The sequence below is a fragment of the Synchiropus splendidus genome, chromosome 4 (assembly GCF_027744825.2).
Source record: "Synchiropus splendidus isolate RoL2022-P1 chromosome 4, RoL_Sspl_1.0, whole genome shotgun sequence".
Classification (NCBI taxonomy): Eukaryota; Metazoa; Chordata; class Actinopteri; order Syngnathiformes; family Callionymidae; genus Synchiropus; species Synchiropus splendidus.
Genome location: NC_071337.1, coordinates 25,030,142 through 25,048,073, shown reverse-complemented (window position 1 = coordinate 25,048,073; position 17,932 = coordinate 25,030,142). Strand labels below are relative to the sequence as shown.

Below are 17,932 nucleotides of genomic sequence, written 5' to 3'. Positions count from 1 at the left end.
CAATATTCCTGGATGTTGGCTGGGCACTTTCTTCTCTCGTCTGGCCACCCTGATTTCACAGTATTTTTTAGTGTGGTGAGCTGGATGTCTCTGAACGTTGCCTCTTTGATTTCCTGTAGCTTGGTCTTGCTCACCGGGACGTTGCTGATGAGGGTGTGCACTTGTGCCTCTAATCCTTCTGTTATACGGTTGTCGTGGTGTTGGATCGACTTACGTGACAGGGTATCAGCCACAGGTATATCCTTTCCAGGGAGGTGTGTGATCTGGATGTTGTATCGCTGTAGCTGTAGTATCATCCTTTGAAGCCGTGGGGGCGCTGCGGCCAAAGGTTTGCGTAAAATGGCTTCCAAAGGTTTGTGGTCTGACTCAACAATGACCCTTCTTCCGTACATGTATTCGTGGAAGCGTTTGCACCCGAACAGTACTGCATACAGCTCTTTTTCTATCTGAGCGTAGTTTTCTTCTGTGCTGTTTAGTGATTTGGATGCATATGCCACAGGTCTTCCCTCTTGGAGCATGACGGCTCCCAAACCGTGTTTCGAAGCGTCGACCTGGAGCCTCAACTCCTTCTGGGGGTCGAAAAACGCAAGCACCGGGTGGTGTGTTATCAGGTCTTTTATGTGCTTGAATGTCTCATCATGATGGGGGTCCCATGTAAAGTCGTTTTCTTGTTTGAGTATCTGCCGCAGGGGTGAGTTTATCTGGGACAGGTTTGGGGCAAATCGGGCCAGGTAATTGATCATCCCCAGTATGGTCTCCAGCTCTGCTTTGTTCTTTGGCGGTGGCATCTCTGTGATGGCTTTTACCTTAGCAGGGTCTGGTTTGATGCCTTCACTTGACAGCGTATGTCCAAAATAACTGACCTCTGGAACGCAGATCTGACATTTCTCGGGATTCAGTCGCACTCCTCTTTCTCGTGTGCGCTGTAACATGGCTCGAAGATTTTCGTTGTGCTCTTCTTTCGTCTTCCCGAACACCAGGATGTCGTCCACTATTGCTGCAACTCCGTTGAGCCCTTCATACGTCTCATCAACACGTCTCTGGAACTCATCTTGGGCTGAATTGAGCCCAAATGGTAGCCTTAGGAATCGATACCGACCAAACGGGGTGTTGAAAGTTGTCATCTTGGATGAATCTGTGCATAGTTTGATGGTCCAGTAGCCAGATCTAGCATCCAGGACGCTGAAAAACTGTGCTCCAGCCAGTTTTGTTGTGACGTCCTCTAGTGTTGGAAGTGGGTAGTGCGGCCTTTTGATGGCTTTGTTGAGGTCCCTGGGGTCAAGACACACTCTAAGCTTTCCACTGTGTGGTTTTTCTACTACCACCAATGCGTTCACCCACTCAGTGGGCTCGGTCACTTTGCATATTATGTTGGACTTCTCCATCTGGTCGAGCTCTTGTTTCAGTCTGTCGCGCAGTGCAATGGGGACACGACGTGGTGGATATGCCACAGGCGTGGCTTCCGGGTCAATATGGAGGCGACATTCTCCTGGGAATTCTCCTATTCCTTGGAACACATCGGCATATTCTTTTAAAAGACCCTGTGCGTCGTCTTCTTTCTCCACTGCAAATATTAATTTGATCAGGTCCAAATCCAAACTGGCCCTCATGCTCAGTATGGGTGGCGCTTCTGTGTCGACGATATGGAATTCCAGCATACTTGACCGGTCTTTGTAGCTACATTTGAGCTGGCAGGTGCCCCTCACTTTCAGCTGCTCACCTCCATATGTTGTGAGTCTTTGTGTAGCAGGTTTCAGTCTCATATTTTTGAATAAACGTCGAAACATGTAATTTGGGATGGCGTTGGTCTGTGCGCCTGTGTCGATTTTAAATTTGATGTTTTGCGTGCCCACTTCAATTTCTGCATATGCCTGTTCCGTGTCTTTGCCAGTGTTCTCTGTCGTGAGTCCATCTATGAACAGCTCTTCCTCGTCACTCACTTCCATCACACTGTGCATGGCTTTGTGACGGGGTTGTGTAGTGGTTCTTGATTTACATGCTTTAGCAAAGTGGTTCATCTTTTTGCAGTTCAAACATTGTTTCCCTTTTGCTGGGCAGGTGTCTTTGGTACTGTGTTGTCCTCCACATCTGCCACAGTCTGTATTGGTTGAGGTAGGGTCTCTGGGTCGTGCCCTTCTATTGGCTGGACGTTTGTTGTCAGGTCTTTTGTTGATAGCGTGTATGGCTTCACTTCCGTGGTCCCTGTTTCCAACCATCTCCTTCATTTGTGCTTGTGCCAATTCATAGGACCTTGCTATGTCAATAGCTTTTTCTAGTGTGAGGTCCGCACCATGGCTGAGAAGCTTCTCGCGCACACGCGGGGAGTTGGTTGCTATGACGATGCGGTCTCTCACCATTTCGTCACTATTTGGGTATCCACAGTCCTTAACGAGTAGCTTTAGTTCAGTTATAAAGTGCTCGAACGTTTCTTTATCTCCTTGTTTCTTTTCATGGAAGCGATATCTGGCATAAATGGGGTTGGACTTAGGAGTGACATATTTTGTGTATAAGTCGTAGTATGTCTTCAACTTCTTGGCGTCCTCCGCAGACAGTGTCCATGTGTTAAACACATCCCTGCCCTTCTCGCCGACCCATAATAGTAGGTAGCTGCACTTATCTGCCTCCTCTTTCTCCCGTAGCGGTCCTGAGAACATCAACTCTGCGTGTTGTTGAAAACGGCGCCATGCCTCCGGCAAGTTCGGCGAATCCCAATCCATCCTGGGCGCTGGAACTCCAAACGTCTCCATCTCGGTCTGACGTGCGGGTTTTTATCCCACTTCTGACACCATGTGATATTTTCCTTTTGGTGATATGATGAAACTCCAAACACTGACGACACTGACTTGTGTATTTTCTGTTTATTTCTCCATCATCGATCACATCCCACAACTCCCGTTCTCGCGTGACGTTAAACACTTACGGTGGTCCAAGTGACCCGGATGTTACAAACAGCGCCCCTAAATCGAGCTGTTTACGCAGCTTATGCAGCGCAGGGTGGACAACAACCTTCAGTCCATCATGTTCAATATCACTCACAAGGACAGCTTCGTGGGTTCAGGTCAGCAGATCAATCTTGAACCCAAATTGTATTTATTTGATGGAAAAATATATGGTTCCCCTAAAATGAAGCCCCAGTCAGTTGAAACCCCTTTATTGCAGTAGCAAACTCACCCATCTACAGGCTCCAGGAAAACACTGGCTCAGAGGAGTTGAAGCCTTCAACAACAAGGCAACGATGGATGTTAAAAAGTTTTTGCTGTTGCTGCGATGCTCACGCTTGCGGGTTGCAGGCTCGAGGATTTTTATATTGGTTGTAATATCTAAACTGTGGGGACACAACATCTGTTTTAGCTCTTCTCGCACATGACCAGGGTTTGGGCTGCTCCCTCCAACAGAGACCAGAGATAATGTTTCATGTGACTTCCTGGTTGTTGGGTGGTCGAATGTGTCGTCGGGTGGGTTTCACTGCCCCTCTCTTTTCCCATCATCCCTGTATCCCCCCATAAATGAGCCAATTAAATAGATTCCAGTTGACTACGAACTGCTCCCTCAGCAGCAGGGGTGAACCCTTCCTCCTCCTCCTCCTCCTTCTCCATCACTTCCACCCACCATGCAGAGAGGAGCGTGAGGAAAGAAGAGCCACTGCGAAGCATCATCAGTTTGTGGTCGCTTGTTTCTCTGATGTCTTTGTAGATGAGAGATGGGATGTGGAAATTCTGCACCTGCCACTTTAAACACCGCAGGTGAGTTTCTCATGTGTTTGGTGACTTCACCAAAATATTTATGGTATATGGTTGTAGACATAACTAGCTTACATCAGTGAAAATTGTATGTATTTATTTTTATTTATTTAAACAGAGTTTATTGGGTATTAAAAAGGCTAGGAGTGTTGAAAGCATGATTGTAGTTGTAGTTGGATTCTCAGCTCATCGGACCAGGAGAGGAGATGAAACCATGGGAACAATGTTTTGGGCCTGTTCTGATCTGAAGCGTGTTTGCTCACACTTGTGGACTCTTATTGGCAACATGTGGTGTGTCTCTTATTGTGGCGGTTTGCAGCTGAACTATTTGCTGCTCCTTTTACCAAAACCCAGCGATATTTTGCTTGTGTTTGTTGTGACTCCAGGTCCTGCTGAGTCGTCATCAAAAGGGTAAATAGATCTGACACCTACTATCAGCTCCATTTAACACAGACTCTGAAGTTAAATCAAAGCAGCGTGACCTTTCTGTGATGCTGCCGTTTGCCCAAGCTGACTTCACTCTGTGTGTGTGTGTGTGTGTGTGTGTGTGTGTGTGTGTGGCAGGTCAGAAGATTCTCTGTCAGATGATGATAAACGAAAGTAAGTCATGTTCTTTCAGATGTGTCACATGGCGGCACGTTTCATCTCCATCACTCTTCATTTGACGTGTGCATTTGTGCAGAAACTATGGCGGCGTGTACGTTGGTTTGCCTACGGACCTGAACAGCATTCCTCAAGTGAAGATCGGCTCTCTCCGAGGTAACATGTCGTCTCACCAGCCTCACCTGCAGTGGGGTCAACTGGCTGGCATCCAGTCATCCTCAGCCTTCAGCTGCTGCATTGTCTCTTGTTTTATACTCCCAATTCCACGATATCAAAACAACAGTGGATATTAAAAAGAACTTGACATGAATATTTCACAACATATTTATATTTGCTGATAAAACGTCTTTTTCTGCATTACCTCAAATTGATTACATTAAATTATAAAACTACTGACATCACTACAAATAGTACTAATATATCAAATGGTCAGGAAAAAGCCATAAATAACATTGAATATTTAAAAAAATATGCACATTTTAAAAACACAATATTCTCAATAAACAGACCTAAGACACCCAAGACACAATTTTGCAACAAATGTATTTCATCAGAGTTTAGTCCTACTCTGTTGACAGACATCTTACAAGCTGTTATGACCCGTCGCCAAGGGTTGCCACCTTACATGGAGAGAAATAAGGGGCCGTCCCTCTATTGGGTGAATTAGTTAGGAACCTGGTTGTTTTTAAAAAAAAAAAAAAAAAAACAACCAGGATGGAGGAGAGGCACTATCACCGTCTGGGTCTGAGCATAACCATGTTCAATCATGATAAGATAAATATGATCATAGCGTTTAGCAGAAAATAATGATGTGTCAACACAATCATGAGCAAAAAATAAAATCAAAACAATGCCATATTTATCATGTGATGTCCTGAACATTATTTCACAAATACTCCAATGCAGTAGCCCTTTAGAAAGTGCTGAGTGTGTTTGGTGAAATATTCTAGCGTTCAATCCCCCCATGTGGTGAGAAACAGCAGGAACACACGCACAGAGGTGGAGAGGAGAATTCCCTGGCAAGCAATGGAGGGTCAGAAGAGCATGAGAGACAGCGCGCACAAACAAACCGCTCACACACTGTGGCTTTCTCAGGCGATTGTCAGGTCCTGTAAGCAATGCTGTTGTGGTCCACAGAGAGTGAGAAAGACCCTTCGTCCCTCAGGAAGCCGCTGTGGGGGAACGGACTGTGACTTAATGAAGAGTCAACCTGCTGCCTCACCTCCTGCTTCTCCTCTAATGAGGCCTTTGACAGTTGGAGGACTATTCTGCCGCCTTGTTTTGGTTCTGCTTTTACTCAGCAAATTAGCATATCTACTGTAAATACAGTCACATTACATGTGAGAACCACAGGAATGTTATCCTCGGAATGTGTGAAAATGTTTTGCCGGTCGGATATAACTTTGAGTCCTCCAAAATAAAAGCATCAGCACATTGTTTACATCGTGGGTCATGTGTTCCAGTGTTGAGACAGAGGAGGAAGGAAGGTAAAGTCAGGAAAAAAACTTAAAATAATGTGTAATTTCTTCACTAATATACATGGTTTGGGTTAAAGACCTCGACCATTTGCAGTATTACTATCTTTGAATGCATCCTTGTTAGTAGGGGTGGAATGAAGTAGTAATGCACCTCACAAAACAACGCAATGTAGTATACAAGGTCCGTGATATGAAATACTCACAAAATGAAACATTGATTTAAAAAAAGAAAAAAAAGCAAGTAAGTTTGTTCTAATTCAACATGAATGAGAAGGAATGGATTAAAGCATTTGTTATTCAAACTCAGTGAAAGTATTCTGGTCTAAAAAGGTATTTAAAGTGCATTATAATGGAAGTCTTTTTTGGTCAAGGGTAAAGAGATGCAGTGGGAGTGGTCACACTGAGCCCTGACTTCCCTTCCTGATGACCACTTCCTCTCCTGAAGCCAACTTCCTGTACAGCAGCATGAGCTCAGCAGCCGGAGGCATCTTTGACTCCGGGCTGCAGGGGACCTCAAAGTCTGAGGACACTTGAGAGGCTGGCAGCTCCTCCTGTTCCGACGGGCGGCTGTGGCTCTCACTGGATTGTGCGTCGATGCTGACCGAATCCGGTCGCAGTATCAAAGTGTCCGGGAGGTTCTGAGAGGAATGACTGGAGTCTGACAGGGCCAGGCTGAAGTTTTCATCCCGGATTTCTTCCTCCTCACTGAACAGCTCTGGGGTTTGAGAACCTGTCATCCTGGAGGGGGCGGGGCTTGGCATGGAGCAGCAGGAATGCGAGCGGCTGCCCTGGCTGTCAGGTAGTGCCTCGGTGGTGAAGAAATCTTTCCAGTCAGCCTTTTTCAACGACTCGCCTTCCTCCACAAATGTGTTTTCCTTCTCCTCCATCTTCACCTCTACCGTTAGCACTGCTGTGCCCGCCTCTTCATCTTCATCCTCGTCTTCATCGTTCGACTCAGTACAGTCCACATAGTCATGCGAGACAGGCTGCTTCTCTGAGGCTGTCGACAGGAATGGCTCATTTATCACCACAGGTTTCACCGTCCTCTCGGGCGTTGGAGCAGAAGCTGATGGGGAAAATAAAAGTGGTAAACTATGACTTCAGTCTCACCAACACAAAAAAAGTGGAGAGGTGTTGAACCTTTCACTGTTTCCTGAAGAGCCATTTTCTTCCTCACTGGTTCCAGGTTGATTTTATCAAACAGCTCCTCATCACTATCGGACTCTGAATTGAAAGATCAGGAAAAAAATGAGGATGACCAGCCGTGAAGACAGGTCACCATATCAATGGTTCTGACACGTATATCACAAGTGCTGAAAATGACAGTTAAGTCGCGTAAACCACAAGCGCAAACGTCTCCATAGGTGACGGCGTACACAGCAGGTGCTGTGCAACTTCCTCACCGTATATGGGTCGCGCCGCCTGGGTGCGCTTAAGGACTCCCAGAGGTTGGTAAACAAAAGCTTGATCAGACGGCTTCCTGCACATCAGGTTCAAACTGTGGAAACAAACCAGGACAGAGTTTTAAAAAAGAGCTACCATGGAATAAAGATGCTGCTAGAGCATCGACTTCTGTAAACCATTTCAAATGGAGCCATGAACAATGAATTGAAAAAAGGAAAGAAAAGGCTGACGGGATGTTCAAAACGTATTGTTTCCCAAGGACACAGGCTTTATAAACCTGTAAAATAGCTTTTGACAAACTGTGTCAGAGACGGAGAACTGCATTAAATAGGCAGAGCCAGAAGTTAACATTTTTAAGTAGTAAACAAGCAGATGTGAACAAGGGATGCAACGACCAGTCCATAACTACTTCATGAGTGGCTGTTGCTCTCTTCACCGCGTAGGTGCAAGTTAACATAACCCACAATGGAGGAGACATGGTCGGGACTCCGGGAACATTATGAGCCGATGCCCAAAAAAAAAAAAAAAAAAAAAAAAAAAAAAAAAAAATACAACTACTATACAACTGATGGACTTTTACCTCTTTAAAAATAACATTTACAGCACTACAGTCAAACATGTCGACATGACCGTCAAACCATACAAGTCATATGCTGTCAAACCGACTAATAGTTAAGGTAGTTGGTGACTAGTAAACTATCAAAGTATCAATAGTCGCAGCCCTAAGGTCAACTATAAGCTTCACACTTGCTTACACACCAATCTGAAAAAGTGAACTTACAGCTGAGAGACTTCGCTCCTGGTTCGACCTATCGGGACAACACTGGGGTGAATGTTGACAGGTTTGAGGTACGACAGGAAGTCCTTAATCTGGAATAAGATGGAGTCGAGTGGTTATCATATGAATATCCACACATTTTTTATTATGGAAAGGTTATCAGAAAAACAATGACCATTTATACGCATTTCCTGTAATGTTCATAGAATCCATGTACAAGCAGAAAAGTGTAACATGATCAGCAGAAAATGCTATCATCTTATACAGTCAAATAACACTCACATGCATGTCAAATATATATATATATTAAATACAGACATGAACGTGGAGCGAAATTATACCTCCAAAGCCAAGTGCTGTTTCATTTGAATTCCAAGTGGACAATGAATTATTATGTTTTTTATGAACTACATTCCATTTCAATTAATCTCCCTGAAACTGTGGGGGGAGATGTGTTCTGAAAACTTTTTTTTTTTTTGCATAACGGATAGAAATCACAACCACAACAAACCATAAACACTGGCTTTACCTCTGAGTAGGATGAATGGAAGCTGAAGCAGGCTCTGTATGAGCTGGCTCCAGATCTGAAAGTAAAACAGGTGGAATAACGTATGAGTGAGGCAGGTTCTATGACACGCTGACGGGATATTTGGAGAACACGCGACCCCTTCTTACTTAATGATAACATTGGTTTTCTTCATTCGCTCACCAAACCACATGGTGGACGGTTTGATGCTGATGATGTTGAGAGGAGTCCCGTCCGGAGCAGAGCAGCCACATGGCAACCGGCTGCTCTGAAAGAACTCCTCATCCTACAAGCACAGAGACAGGACAGACGTATGGATGGAAGGAAGCACATAAGGCTAGCAATAGTGAGGTTCTCTAAGTGAAACCTTTGGGTGTCTGCAGGCGTGGATCTGAGTCCTGCGGTCTGTCGTCACGTAGTCCAGGATCTCTGGCATTTTTTTGAACATCGTCAGGTTGTTGACATGAATCTGAGAAACAAAGGAATTAAAATGGCAGTCGTACATAATGTTTTAAAAAAAAAAAAAAAACAAATTACTTGTGTGTTAAACTCTTCGCCCAGGTTTATAAACAAGTACTCGTATCCATATGCAGCTTTGCAGTTCAGCCACACGACATGATATTTGCTCTGGCTGATCCAGTTACCGATGAGCTGAGAGATTCCTCTCAGACAGACTTCCTGCAAGACAAAAATGGACATGTACTTCCACAAGCAAAACTAATCAACATTGGATACCTCATAAATCAAGTCATGTAACGGTGAGAAAAAAAAAGCTTCTGATCATCACATACAACTTCTACGGATCTGCTCTACACGGATAAAAGTGGCTCAACATTGACATCACAGTCCGTCTAGCAGGGGTTGACATCAATCCTCTGCAACGCCACACCTGCTCCAGGCTTTTAGGTTCAACGCTGGAATCGAGCAAGTACTTACTCGAGAAGGAATCTGGTAGAACCGTGGGTCATAGAAAGTGGAATCCACATAAACGCTCTGAATGTCCTTCACTCTGCAGACAACACATGAGACATATGAGGCAATGTTTCATTTGGATCACCGCCGATCAACACTGCTACTGTTAGAAGTCTCAGGTTGATTTTCCTTCAAACTAAATATGTCTATCTAAAATGATGAACTTATCTCAGAAGAGGATCATCATCATCACATGACAAACCTGCTGCCTGAGTGTAGATGTTCCATCCTGGAGGCATCTCCTACCGCCAACCTGAAGTCCCCGGTATATAACACATTTCCATGGGAGCCTTCCAACAGAAACCTGAGCACACACACACATCGGCTCGTGATTATAGCTTGGGACAAACATAAACAACGCAAAGGATTCTGGAGGAACGTACATGACTGAGCCAGGGCAATGCCCTGCAGGCAGCAGTGTGACAAGGACGTCCTCCTTCTTCAAGGGACAGGAAAAGAGTATCGGTAAAGAAGGAAGGCGCCAACTTGCTCTTGGCTTGACAGTGCCTTTACCTCGCCTGTGGCCTCGTCCACCAGGGATATGTGAGTGGGGCTGTCCACCTCCAAGGCAACCTGAAAACCAGAATGAAAACGATAGCATGTAGTGCTGCTCTGTGGCACCGGAGACCTCCAAGAATTCCATACTATATATGCTCTCCAGAAGGCATATTTGGGATTGCTCAGAAGCAGCTCTCTGGTGACAAAAGAGCAGTACAGCCTCACCGTTACACTGGAACACAACAACAAAGACGGGTTGAGCACACGCAGCCAACCATCAACAGAAAACTCAAAATGAAGACAATTCGCCTGTTTGCTTGTACGTACAATTTATAAATATCTTCATTCATTCATTTTTTTAAAAATGTTATCGGACGTATAAACATATAAATCCCCGAGATTTCTCACGAGTCAGAACCTGAATTGTAGTTTCCGCTTCAGCATCGGTCCCTTGAGTCCTTTCATGTGATCTGTTGAGCGAAAACTGTCACTGAAAACCAGACGTCACTGGATGTTGCCCGTTTCCATCAGCAAGCTCACTCACCTTTGTGACAGTGGGAGAGGAAATACGCCCGGGCATGTAGGTTCTCACGATCGAACCGGTCCAAAGATATATGAGGGTACTCCCTCATTCGGCCTGCGAATGAACTCATGTTTACGTCGATACTTCACTGACACGTTGAACAAAACGAAAGGCGAGATAAACTGGTTTATCACATCGCATCTGGGTTTGTTTGTCCCGCCTACTTCTTCTTCTTCATTCCCTCGGACGTGAGTCCAGTGAAACACTGCCACCATCAGGCAGCAAACGGGCTTCCAAGCCAGGATCGATGTCGTGTTTAACTTTATCTTTTTTTTAAATGACATCCATACACGGGCAAGAACAGTACAGTGTTAAATATTTTACTAATGGGGATTTATTATATTGTGTCGATAGGGTATACAAATATTGGTCTTTAGCACCATCTACCGTACATGTGTAGATTGCAGCCATTGACGTTGCCAGCCAACCAAGGGGCTCCGAGTATTAGACTTTGACTTTCTTTATTGTCATTGCACACAAACATATCACTGTATTATGGCAACGAAATTTCGGTCTGAGGCCTCCGGTTTCCAAAAACAAAAACTATGTCCAAAATAAATCAACATTTTGCACTATATATTTAGTATTGACCGCAGTCATGTGCAGTTTGATAAAGAAGTCACTTATTAAGGGTAAAATTAATGTTCAGAAATCAATGCACTTGTTGTATTTGATACAATGGTAGTATTCTCTGTAGTGTACGTTACTTTTACTGGGCAATTACAAATAAGTGTCAGATGACAGATATGTGACAATAAATTACACGAACACATTCGTGTTGGTTCTGCTTGCGCATTTGCAGAAGTAACTGAATAATAGTCATTTTTCTTCTTACTGGTTGTTTACCAGGACTAAAGTTTTACTCAAACACCACATGGATGCAGTTTACTAGGACCTGAGTCTAACTCAAACACCGTGTGGGTCCAGTTAGACAAGTTAAAACACACCAAAATATTTGATCCATCCACATGTTGTTTGACAGGGATGACTGTCAAACATCATGCGAGACACAAAGCTCACTGAACTGTTTGGTTAATGTTCAGGACCTGAAGACACAAAACAAAATGTCGTGAAATGTTTAAGGCTCAATCATCAGATGACATTCATACAGCGTACAGTAAATGGGCATCAGGTTTCCCCACTTCAATAAAACTCTATTTGGATTCAACAAATAAAAAGAAAAATAGCAACTCTCATAAGACGTGCAGGTTATTTTTCAAATCTGTAGCTGTAGGTATAAGAATATGACAGTAACTCATGTTTAATATCTACATTAGAGGGTAAATTCAAGATTGATCTTAGCTCAGAATAGATTCAGGAAGTTTCCTGTCGAGAGAGAAGTCCAAGCCTGTCACTGTAAAATAGTTGAATATTGTGGAGGGCTGGATTCCACATCATAAAGCACATTTACTGCAGTTGCAATGCACAACATGAAAGCTGAAAAACAAGTCGCCCAGTTACTCTACAGCATTTCACTGCTGCAACAAAGTTTCAAGAGCAAACATTTCACGATTCTTTGCTGTAATTTTCCTGTTCTGTTTCAATGTAACCTTGGTTTATCACCCTGGATTATAGGGTGACATTTGTCACACCGCTCTCATGTGACGAGTCAACTGTGCGCAGCCTGCGGCTTCTACTGGACTGAGCGTGTTTCTTTCCTGCAGCCGGAGGAGCGAGGCACGGGAATTCACTTGGAGTTGACTCTTCGGCACCACTTCGGTACCACCCCGAATTAAGCCACGCTGTAGGTGAGCATCAATAATAATAACAATCATCATCAGAATAATAATGTTTTTCAATTTCATGGCTGTGTTCTATTATTTTAAATCTATTGGAAGTTTTCTCTTTATTTAAGAAAAAGCTTTTATGAATTTTATTTTATTTTTGGAGTTTCTTGCGTCACTTTAACACCTTTGCTTTTGGTGTTGCTATGGTAAAAAGTAGTATGAATTTAAGCGGAATTAAAGATAACGTTTTCAGCCAAAATCTTGCGCATCCGCTCCGTTTGCGTATGTTATTGAATAATAATTGTGCGACCGCGGCTCGGCAGGTTTACTTCCAGTCGGTTCCACGGTCACTGAACTCGCCTTTAATAGCATGTACCCGAGCCACCGGGCTTATTCCCTTTGATGGTCCCGGCCAAGTTATGTCTCCCGAGGAGTCCGCACACACTTCTGAAGGCAAGTGACCCGTGAGACTAACGGCGACTTGGCTTGGTATAAACACGCGTCCTAGAGGCCGCGGTTTATAGTTGTTTCCATTAAAGAAAACTCTTTGACAGACGCCATGTATTTGGACGTTAGCTTAGCTCGATTAGCTTCATAGGTGGCCTAGTCCAGCCCAGCTTAGTACAGGCAGAATTCATGACACTGCACCAGCCTCGTTCGCTTCCACTGCTGTTCCCTAGCTGCCTGTTTCTGGTGTGATTCTCAGGCTTTTGCTACGGGATAGTTTCCTGCGCAAGGTGAGCTCATTGTCATTCCAACCTGGGATGTGAAGGTAATACGTCGCGATCTTAGCTCTCGGTGTACACGGCTCGTCCTCTCCACGATGCCCAGAACACCACTCAGTGACCGCTCTGTGGATGTTCGGTGCCACATTTGACATGTTTATTGAGTGGGCTACACCGTAAATATGACACCATACTAAAGTCAAAGCCCCACTCTTCCTGAAGAATCGATCTGATGATGTGTCACGTCATCGACGTTGCTTGTATCACGCGTTTTACAAGAAGTGCACTTCCATGCTCATGAACTTCTTTCCCATCATTGCGTAATCTATTGCTCTGTTGTTTTTGTGGGTCGGTTTTTGACCACTAGTTATACAATGATACAAACCAGTTATGGATACATTAAAGTTTTGCCCCCCTTGTGAGACGCGCAAATGGGAATATTTTCACCATTTGGGGTCACGGGGTCATTTTTTTAAGGAGCCTAGTGGATCACAAGGCTGTGGAGGAATGTAGCTTTGAGGCACTGGTGCCATTTTATAATGAAGCGTTTGTTTCTCCCCTGAGTTGCTTTTGTGCTGAGAAAGCTCTTGTGAGGGTTTTAGTTCCTTTCAATTTGCCATCTGAACAAAAAAGAAGAACGAGAACATCTGCTGCCAACAGTGCTGGTTTAGATTTCAGCTTGAGCTGTTTTTAACTACTTCTGTAAAAATTTCCAATATCCAAGTTTGATGGATTTTTTTCTGCTGCTTTGCTGTGAATACATATGTCATTTAGTTTCTTTGTTTTGCCTCACCTAAAGTAAATAGTTCAGGTCTCGTGAAAATGCACAAGAGTCAGCAATGATGTTGACAAAACTAGATACAAATGCGCTGAATAAATCCAAACATGTGGTCAGATTGTTAACTGTCACTGCACTTGATTTCCCCTTTACACAGCTGTGGTGTCATCATCACTCAGATAGAGGAAGTGAAGCTGAGATTTTTCTCTTGATCAGCAGCTTATTTCAGCAGATAGAAAACAGCTATTTTCACAATTTCTTCACTATTGGATTGAAGTGGGAATGATTCTAAATGTATTTTTTGCTCACCCTCCAGATACAGTGAGCGGCGTCCGCCTCTCTTAGCATGTCACCGTCACACTGTTGACAGCCCCCCTGACTCTACAAGCTGGCTAGCATGCACAGCTGTCTCCAGGAGGGGGCACTTCTGAGGAGTGTCGGCCGACGAAGCCATGGATGACTTCAACAGCAGGACGTACGGCACCAGCGGGCTGGACAACAGACCTCTGTTCGGGGAGACGTCGGCACGAGTACGGCACTCCGGTGTTCTGCAACAATGATGTCATTTAGAAGTGCTTCAGAGTGATAACGCAGTGTGTGTGTTTGCCTCCCAGGACAGAATCATCAACCTTGCTGTGGGTGGATTCACATCGGTGATTGTTTTAGTGAGTATACTACCCTCTTTAAGCATAGAAAACCGGGGAGCAGATCAGTCCTCAAACCTCCGATTGAGACTACTGAGAGGGTTCACGGAGCTGATGACGCCTTGCTGTGTTCCACAGGTGACGGTGATCAGCTCATTTGTGTTTCCCTCGTTGCCTCCACGACCACTCAATGTCTTCTTTGCGGTGTGCATCCTGCTCGCCTGCGGATCCACCATAATGCTGGTAAATCACACGCAAGCAAAACAGTAGAAACGCAAGCGAGCTAGTTCAGTCATCTGTTGGCTGGTATTTAACAGGCTAGTTTCATGGGAGCAGATGAAGGATGGGAAAGCGGATATGACTCTGTATTGAGCAGGAAAACCTGAGGCGTCCTGTGTTGTGAGGTGGGGTCAGTGGTGATCCACAGGCTTTCAGCTAGGAGGGCGTCTGCAATACATGAAAAAATGGACGCCCGATTCTCGACCGTAGCTTGGCCGCCAGATTACGGTGGCATATGGCGGCATCTGGCGGCCAAGCTACGGTCGAGAATCGGGCGTCCATTTTTTCATGTATTGCAGACGCCCAGACGCCCTCCTAGCTGAACGCCTGTCCGCACATCATTTAAATTAGCACCCAATTCAAAAGGGAATCTAATGCTAATTCTATTTACTCTCCAATTTCCCAATAAAGGTGTGCTTGTTACTGACTGCTAGTTATTTTTTCAGGGCCAAGAACTTGAACCTATTTAAGTATTTGGACCCATGAGTGATTGAATATGACGCCCCTGGAGGAAACACAGATTAGTTCTGCTCTACATCTAACAGGACACAGGCGGATCATGAGGACAAATGGGGATGTTCTTTCAGAAACCTGCAAGCTGAGACAATGTTGCTTCTGTGCGATGATTCAAATATTCACTTCTTTTTGCCCCTCAGATATTCTGGTACCGCCAGGGCGACCTAGAGCCCAAATTCAGGAATCTCATCTACTACATGCTGGCATCAATCGTGCTGTTGTGTCTATGTGCCAACCTCTACTTCCATGAAGCCAAGTGAGGAGCAGCCGGCGAAACCACACAGACCCGACTTGGCGTGTGGAAGAGACTATGGGAGCTGAACTGAACTCTAGAAGGAGCCCAGAACAAGTGACGCTCTCTGGTTGCTCTACTCTGGAACGGAGGTGTTGAACCACACCGCTAGAGGTCCAAAATGAAGCGTTTACAAGCATCAAGACGTCGCAGTTTCACATGCTCTTAAACTGATGATGTGAAGTCGTATAATGAAGTTTAAAGGAAAGATCCTCCTGTTCAATTTATATGGGCTTTTGTGGTGCCTAGATGTTACTATGGCAACAAATCCAACGGTTAAAAAACAATGTTGTGCTTGACTGGGGCAACAGTTTAAGATAAATCCACGAAAATATGTTTTTATTAAAAAGAATATTGTCATTATATTTTTGATGAGGGAGAAAAATAATATATTTACAGTCTGAATTTTCAATAGTCTCAAAAGCCTGATGAGAATTAAGGGGGGAGCTTTGTAAGAAAGGAAAAAAGCAACATGAGTGAACCAGTAAAAACTCAAAAATAGGTCACTTATGACTATGAAATACCCATCAGCACCCTCGTGTGTGTGTGTGTGTGTTTCATCTGCAAACAGGATCATCATATGACAAGTCACGATCCTGCCTTCTGGTTTTTCAAGATGGAAGAACAGGGGGACTTTTCCTTAAATGCAGACGTCGCTGCGAAGAGGAGGACGTGCACATTAGTACTGTAGATGAAACAGCAATAACAGCGTAGCATCAGGGTTCAGTGACCAACTTATGCAACACCTTTCCTTCTTTCTTTTGTAACTTTGGGTGGGTTTTCTATCATGCTGCCAACTCCTGCACTGAGGTGACGAGAACGCTGACGTTTAAAAGGACAGCAGTAACAGGATTGTAATTACTGGCACTATGTAGTGGGGCCTTATGTAATAAAGCAAGATCATGCAAAAGTGCAACACATTATGCCATAACCTTTCTAATATTGGACTTTATAATCGTGTAATACAAGTTAGGGATCAGTTTGGAATGGCTGGTGTTGGTGGCGCTCCAACATAGAGCGTGATGTAATAACATTGCATGAGATAATAACATAGTAATGGGCATAATATAGTGACCCAATGTGCCATATGTGTCATGTTATGATATAAACATTATGTGCAAGACGTTATGTATAGCAGGTTATGGAATTGCAGCCACGTAGGAACACAGCCCATTACATCTATGTTGTATAATCTTGCAGCTTATTTTCTGTGAATGTAGTAATATTCCATTAGTAATATAATCGTGAAATGCTGTGTTCATCAACGGACACACCATGCAACTCTTACATGCATTTCTAAAATGCCCCATAATGTAGGTATTGTTGTTGGTTGTCTTGGAACAAATCCTCTGCTAATGTCAGTGAAGTTAGTCCAAGTGCTCACTAGTTGCTTGTTAGAAATACAATGGTTCTGCTGTATCATTTGAAATCAAGTATGGAAAATATCCATCCTGACAAATACCAAGTTACTGCTGTCCATTTAAAGTTAGCTAGTTCGCAAAGCATGATCATATGTTGGCTTTAGACCACTGTAATTCATATTTAAATTTTAAATATTGACTGTTAAAGTCACAGGCTTCTCTGGAGGCTTTGACGCCCACTTCCAATGCAGCAGCTTCATTTTGATAATGAACAGAAACATTCCAAGGCTCTTTACGCTGCAGCTCCACAGAGGAAGAACTGAAATTTAATGTACAACTGCACTTATAACTGCCACTTAAAAGATTCCAATGTGTCGTGTTTATATATTTCTAGCACACATCAAGATGAAGTGATGCCACACTGTTGTACTGTATGACTATACACACAAACATATTTACAGGTCAGTTGTGTCCGCACGGCCTAATATTGAAATCTGATATTTACTTGCTTATTTTTGTTTTTCTTCTAGCTGCATTGTCGGCGACCTGATTCAAACTGTAAATGAATGCTGTCTCAAATTGTCATCTGTGTAAGCCAAACTCCTGCTTTTACATCTCCCCGTGCTCTACTTGAAAAGACACACTTAATATTCCAAACAAATATCTGCTGCATTTTTTTACAGCCAAAACCCAAGGCTCCACATTATCATTTGAAATGTGTTGTTGAACCCAAAGATTTAAGTTGTGTCACAGACTGGCTTGAGTGTCGTTATCAGCTGCGGTCAATCAGACTGTGGTGTCACACAGAAGTTGTGAAGGTTTTGCTGACACCGCAGTATCAGACTTTCATCTCAACCTGCCTGAAGACTTCAAGATCTCTCTGTCTGCTGCTGTAGTTTGTTTACAAGTGACGTCACCGGAGAACTCGCCACGACTTCAGGATTGTCAACACCACACAATACTTTTCTATTTAATATTTCATGAAATAAATGATGTAACCTCTGCGTCTTGTTGCTTTTTAATTTTGC

General features: G+C 43.9%; 3 protein-coding genes across 6 annotated transcripts; 2 read left to right on the top strand and 1 right to left on the bottom strand.

The window, feature by feature from the left end:
• The first annotated feature begins 2,999 nt into the window (after window positions 1–2,999).
• On the top strand, window positions 3,000–5,835 carry si:dkey-261e22.4 (overexpressed in colon carcinoma 1 protein homolog). 2 transcript variants are annotated; one of them, XM_053862372.1, is made up of 6 exons: window positions 3,000–3,058; window positions 3,557–3,743; window positions 4,127–4,151; window positions 4,305–4,340; window positions 4,423–4,499; window positions 5,481–5,835. In XM_053862372.1, exons 2-6 carry the CDS (start codon window positions 3,701–3,703, stop codon window positions 5,534–5,536), a joined length of 237 nt encoding a protein of 78 aa, XP_053718347.1. In that variant the 5' UTR covers window positions 3,000–3,058; window positions 3,557–3,700; the 3' UTR covers window positions 5,537–5,835. The 2 variants fall into 2 exon arrangements, with proteins under 2 accessions (XP_053718347.1, XP_053718346.1); XM_053862371.1 differs by lacking the exon at window positions 3,000–3,058 and having other exon boundaries at window positions 3,492–3,743.
• dclre1c (DNA cross-link repair 1C, PSO2 homolog (S. cerevisiae)) lies at window positions 5,016–10,933 on the bottom strand. 2 transcript variants are annotated; one of them, XM_053862370.1, is made up of 15 exons: window positions 10,544–10,933; window positions 10,418–10,469; window positions 10,147–10,195; window positions 10,015–10,074; window positions 9,885–9,940; window positions 9,704–9,805; window positions 9,466–9,538; window positions 9,067–9,207; window positions 8,897–8,998; window positions 8,679–8,815; window positions 8,533–8,587; window positions 8,007–8,095; window positions 7,225–7,319; window positions 6,962–7,045; window positions 5,016–6,887 (listed from the first exon to the last, which is right to left on the bottom strand). In XM_053862370.1, the coding sequence occupies exons 1-15, from the start codon at window positions 10,650–10,652 to the stop codon at window positions 6,217–6,219; spliced, it is 1,875 nt and encodes a 624-aa protein (XP_053718345.1). In that variant the 5' UTR covers window positions 10,653–10,933; the 3' UTR covers window positions 5,016–6,216. The 2 variants fall into 2 exon arrangements, with proteins under 2 accessions (XP_053718345.1, XP_053718344.1); XM_053862369.1 differs by having other exon boundaries at window positions 10,147–10,231; window positions 10,544–10,931.
• Window positions 10,934–12,187: 1,254 nt separating this feature from the next.
• On the top strand, window positions 12,188–17,908 carry tmem243b (transmembrane protein 243, mitochondrial b). 2 transcript variants are annotated; one of them, XM_053863065.1, is made up of 5 exons: window positions 12,188–12,330; window positions 14,129–14,342; window positions 14,427–14,477; window positions 14,595–14,699; window positions 15,392–17,908. In XM_053863065.1, the coding sequence occupies exons 2-5, from the start codon at window positions 14,265–14,267 to the stop codon at window positions 15,509–15,511; spliced, it is 354 nt and encodes a 117-aa protein (XP_053719040.1). In that variant the 5' UTR covers window positions 12,188–12,330; window positions 14,129–14,264; the 3' UTR covers window positions 15,512–17,908. The 2 variants fall into 2 exon arrangements, with proteins under 2 accessions (XP_053719040.1, XP_053719041.1); XM_053863066.1 differs by lacking the exon at window positions 12,188–12,330 and adding an exon at window positions 12,883–13,046.
• Window positions 17,909–17,932: the final 24 nt, after the last annotated feature.

What these genes read in the sequence shown, in the direction of transcription:
- si:dkey-261e22.4 (XM_053862372.1), top strand. Translation starts at nt 3,701, where the DNA reads ATGGGATGTGGAAATTCTGCACCTGCCACTTTAAACACCGCAG. An exon ending in TCAGATGATGATAAACGAAA is followed by an intron (nt 4,341 to 4,422) that starts GTAAGTCATGTT and finishes GCATTTGTGCAG; the next exon opens with AAACTATGGCGGCGTGTACG. An exon ending in GAAGATCGGCTCTCTCCGAG is followed by an intron (nt 4,500 to 5,480) that starts GTAACATGTCGT and finishes TGTGGTCCACAG; the next exon opens with AGAGTGAGAAAGACCCTTCG.
- dclre1c (XM_053862369.1), bottom strand. Translation starts at nt 10,652, where the DNA reads ATGAGTTCATTCGCAGGCCGAATGAGGGAGTACCCTCATATATCTTTG. An exon ending in CATCTACACTCAGGCAGCAG is followed by an intron (nt 9,539 to 9,703) that starts GTTTGTCATGTG and finishes TGTTGTCTGCAG; the next exon opens with AGTGAAGGACATTCAGAGCG. An exon ending in GCGAAGAGTTTAACACACAA is followed by an intron (nt 8,999 to 9,066) that starts GTAATTTGTTTT and finishes TTTGTTTCTCAG; the next exon opens with ATTCATGTCAACAACCTGAC.
- tmem243b (XM_053863065.1), top strand. Translation starts at nt 14,265, where the DNA reads ATGGATGACTTCAACAGCAGGACGTACGGCACCAGCGGGCTGGACAAC. An exon ending in TCACATCGGTGATTGTTTTA is followed by an intron (nt 14,478 to 14,594) that starts GTGAGTATACTA and finishes TGTGTTCCACAG; the next exon opens with GTGACGGTGATCAGCTCATT. An exon ending in GCGGATCCACCATAATGCTG is followed by an intron (nt 14,700 to 15,391) that starts GTAAATCACACG and finishes TTTGCCCCTCAG; the next exon opens with ATATTCTGGTACCGCCAGGG.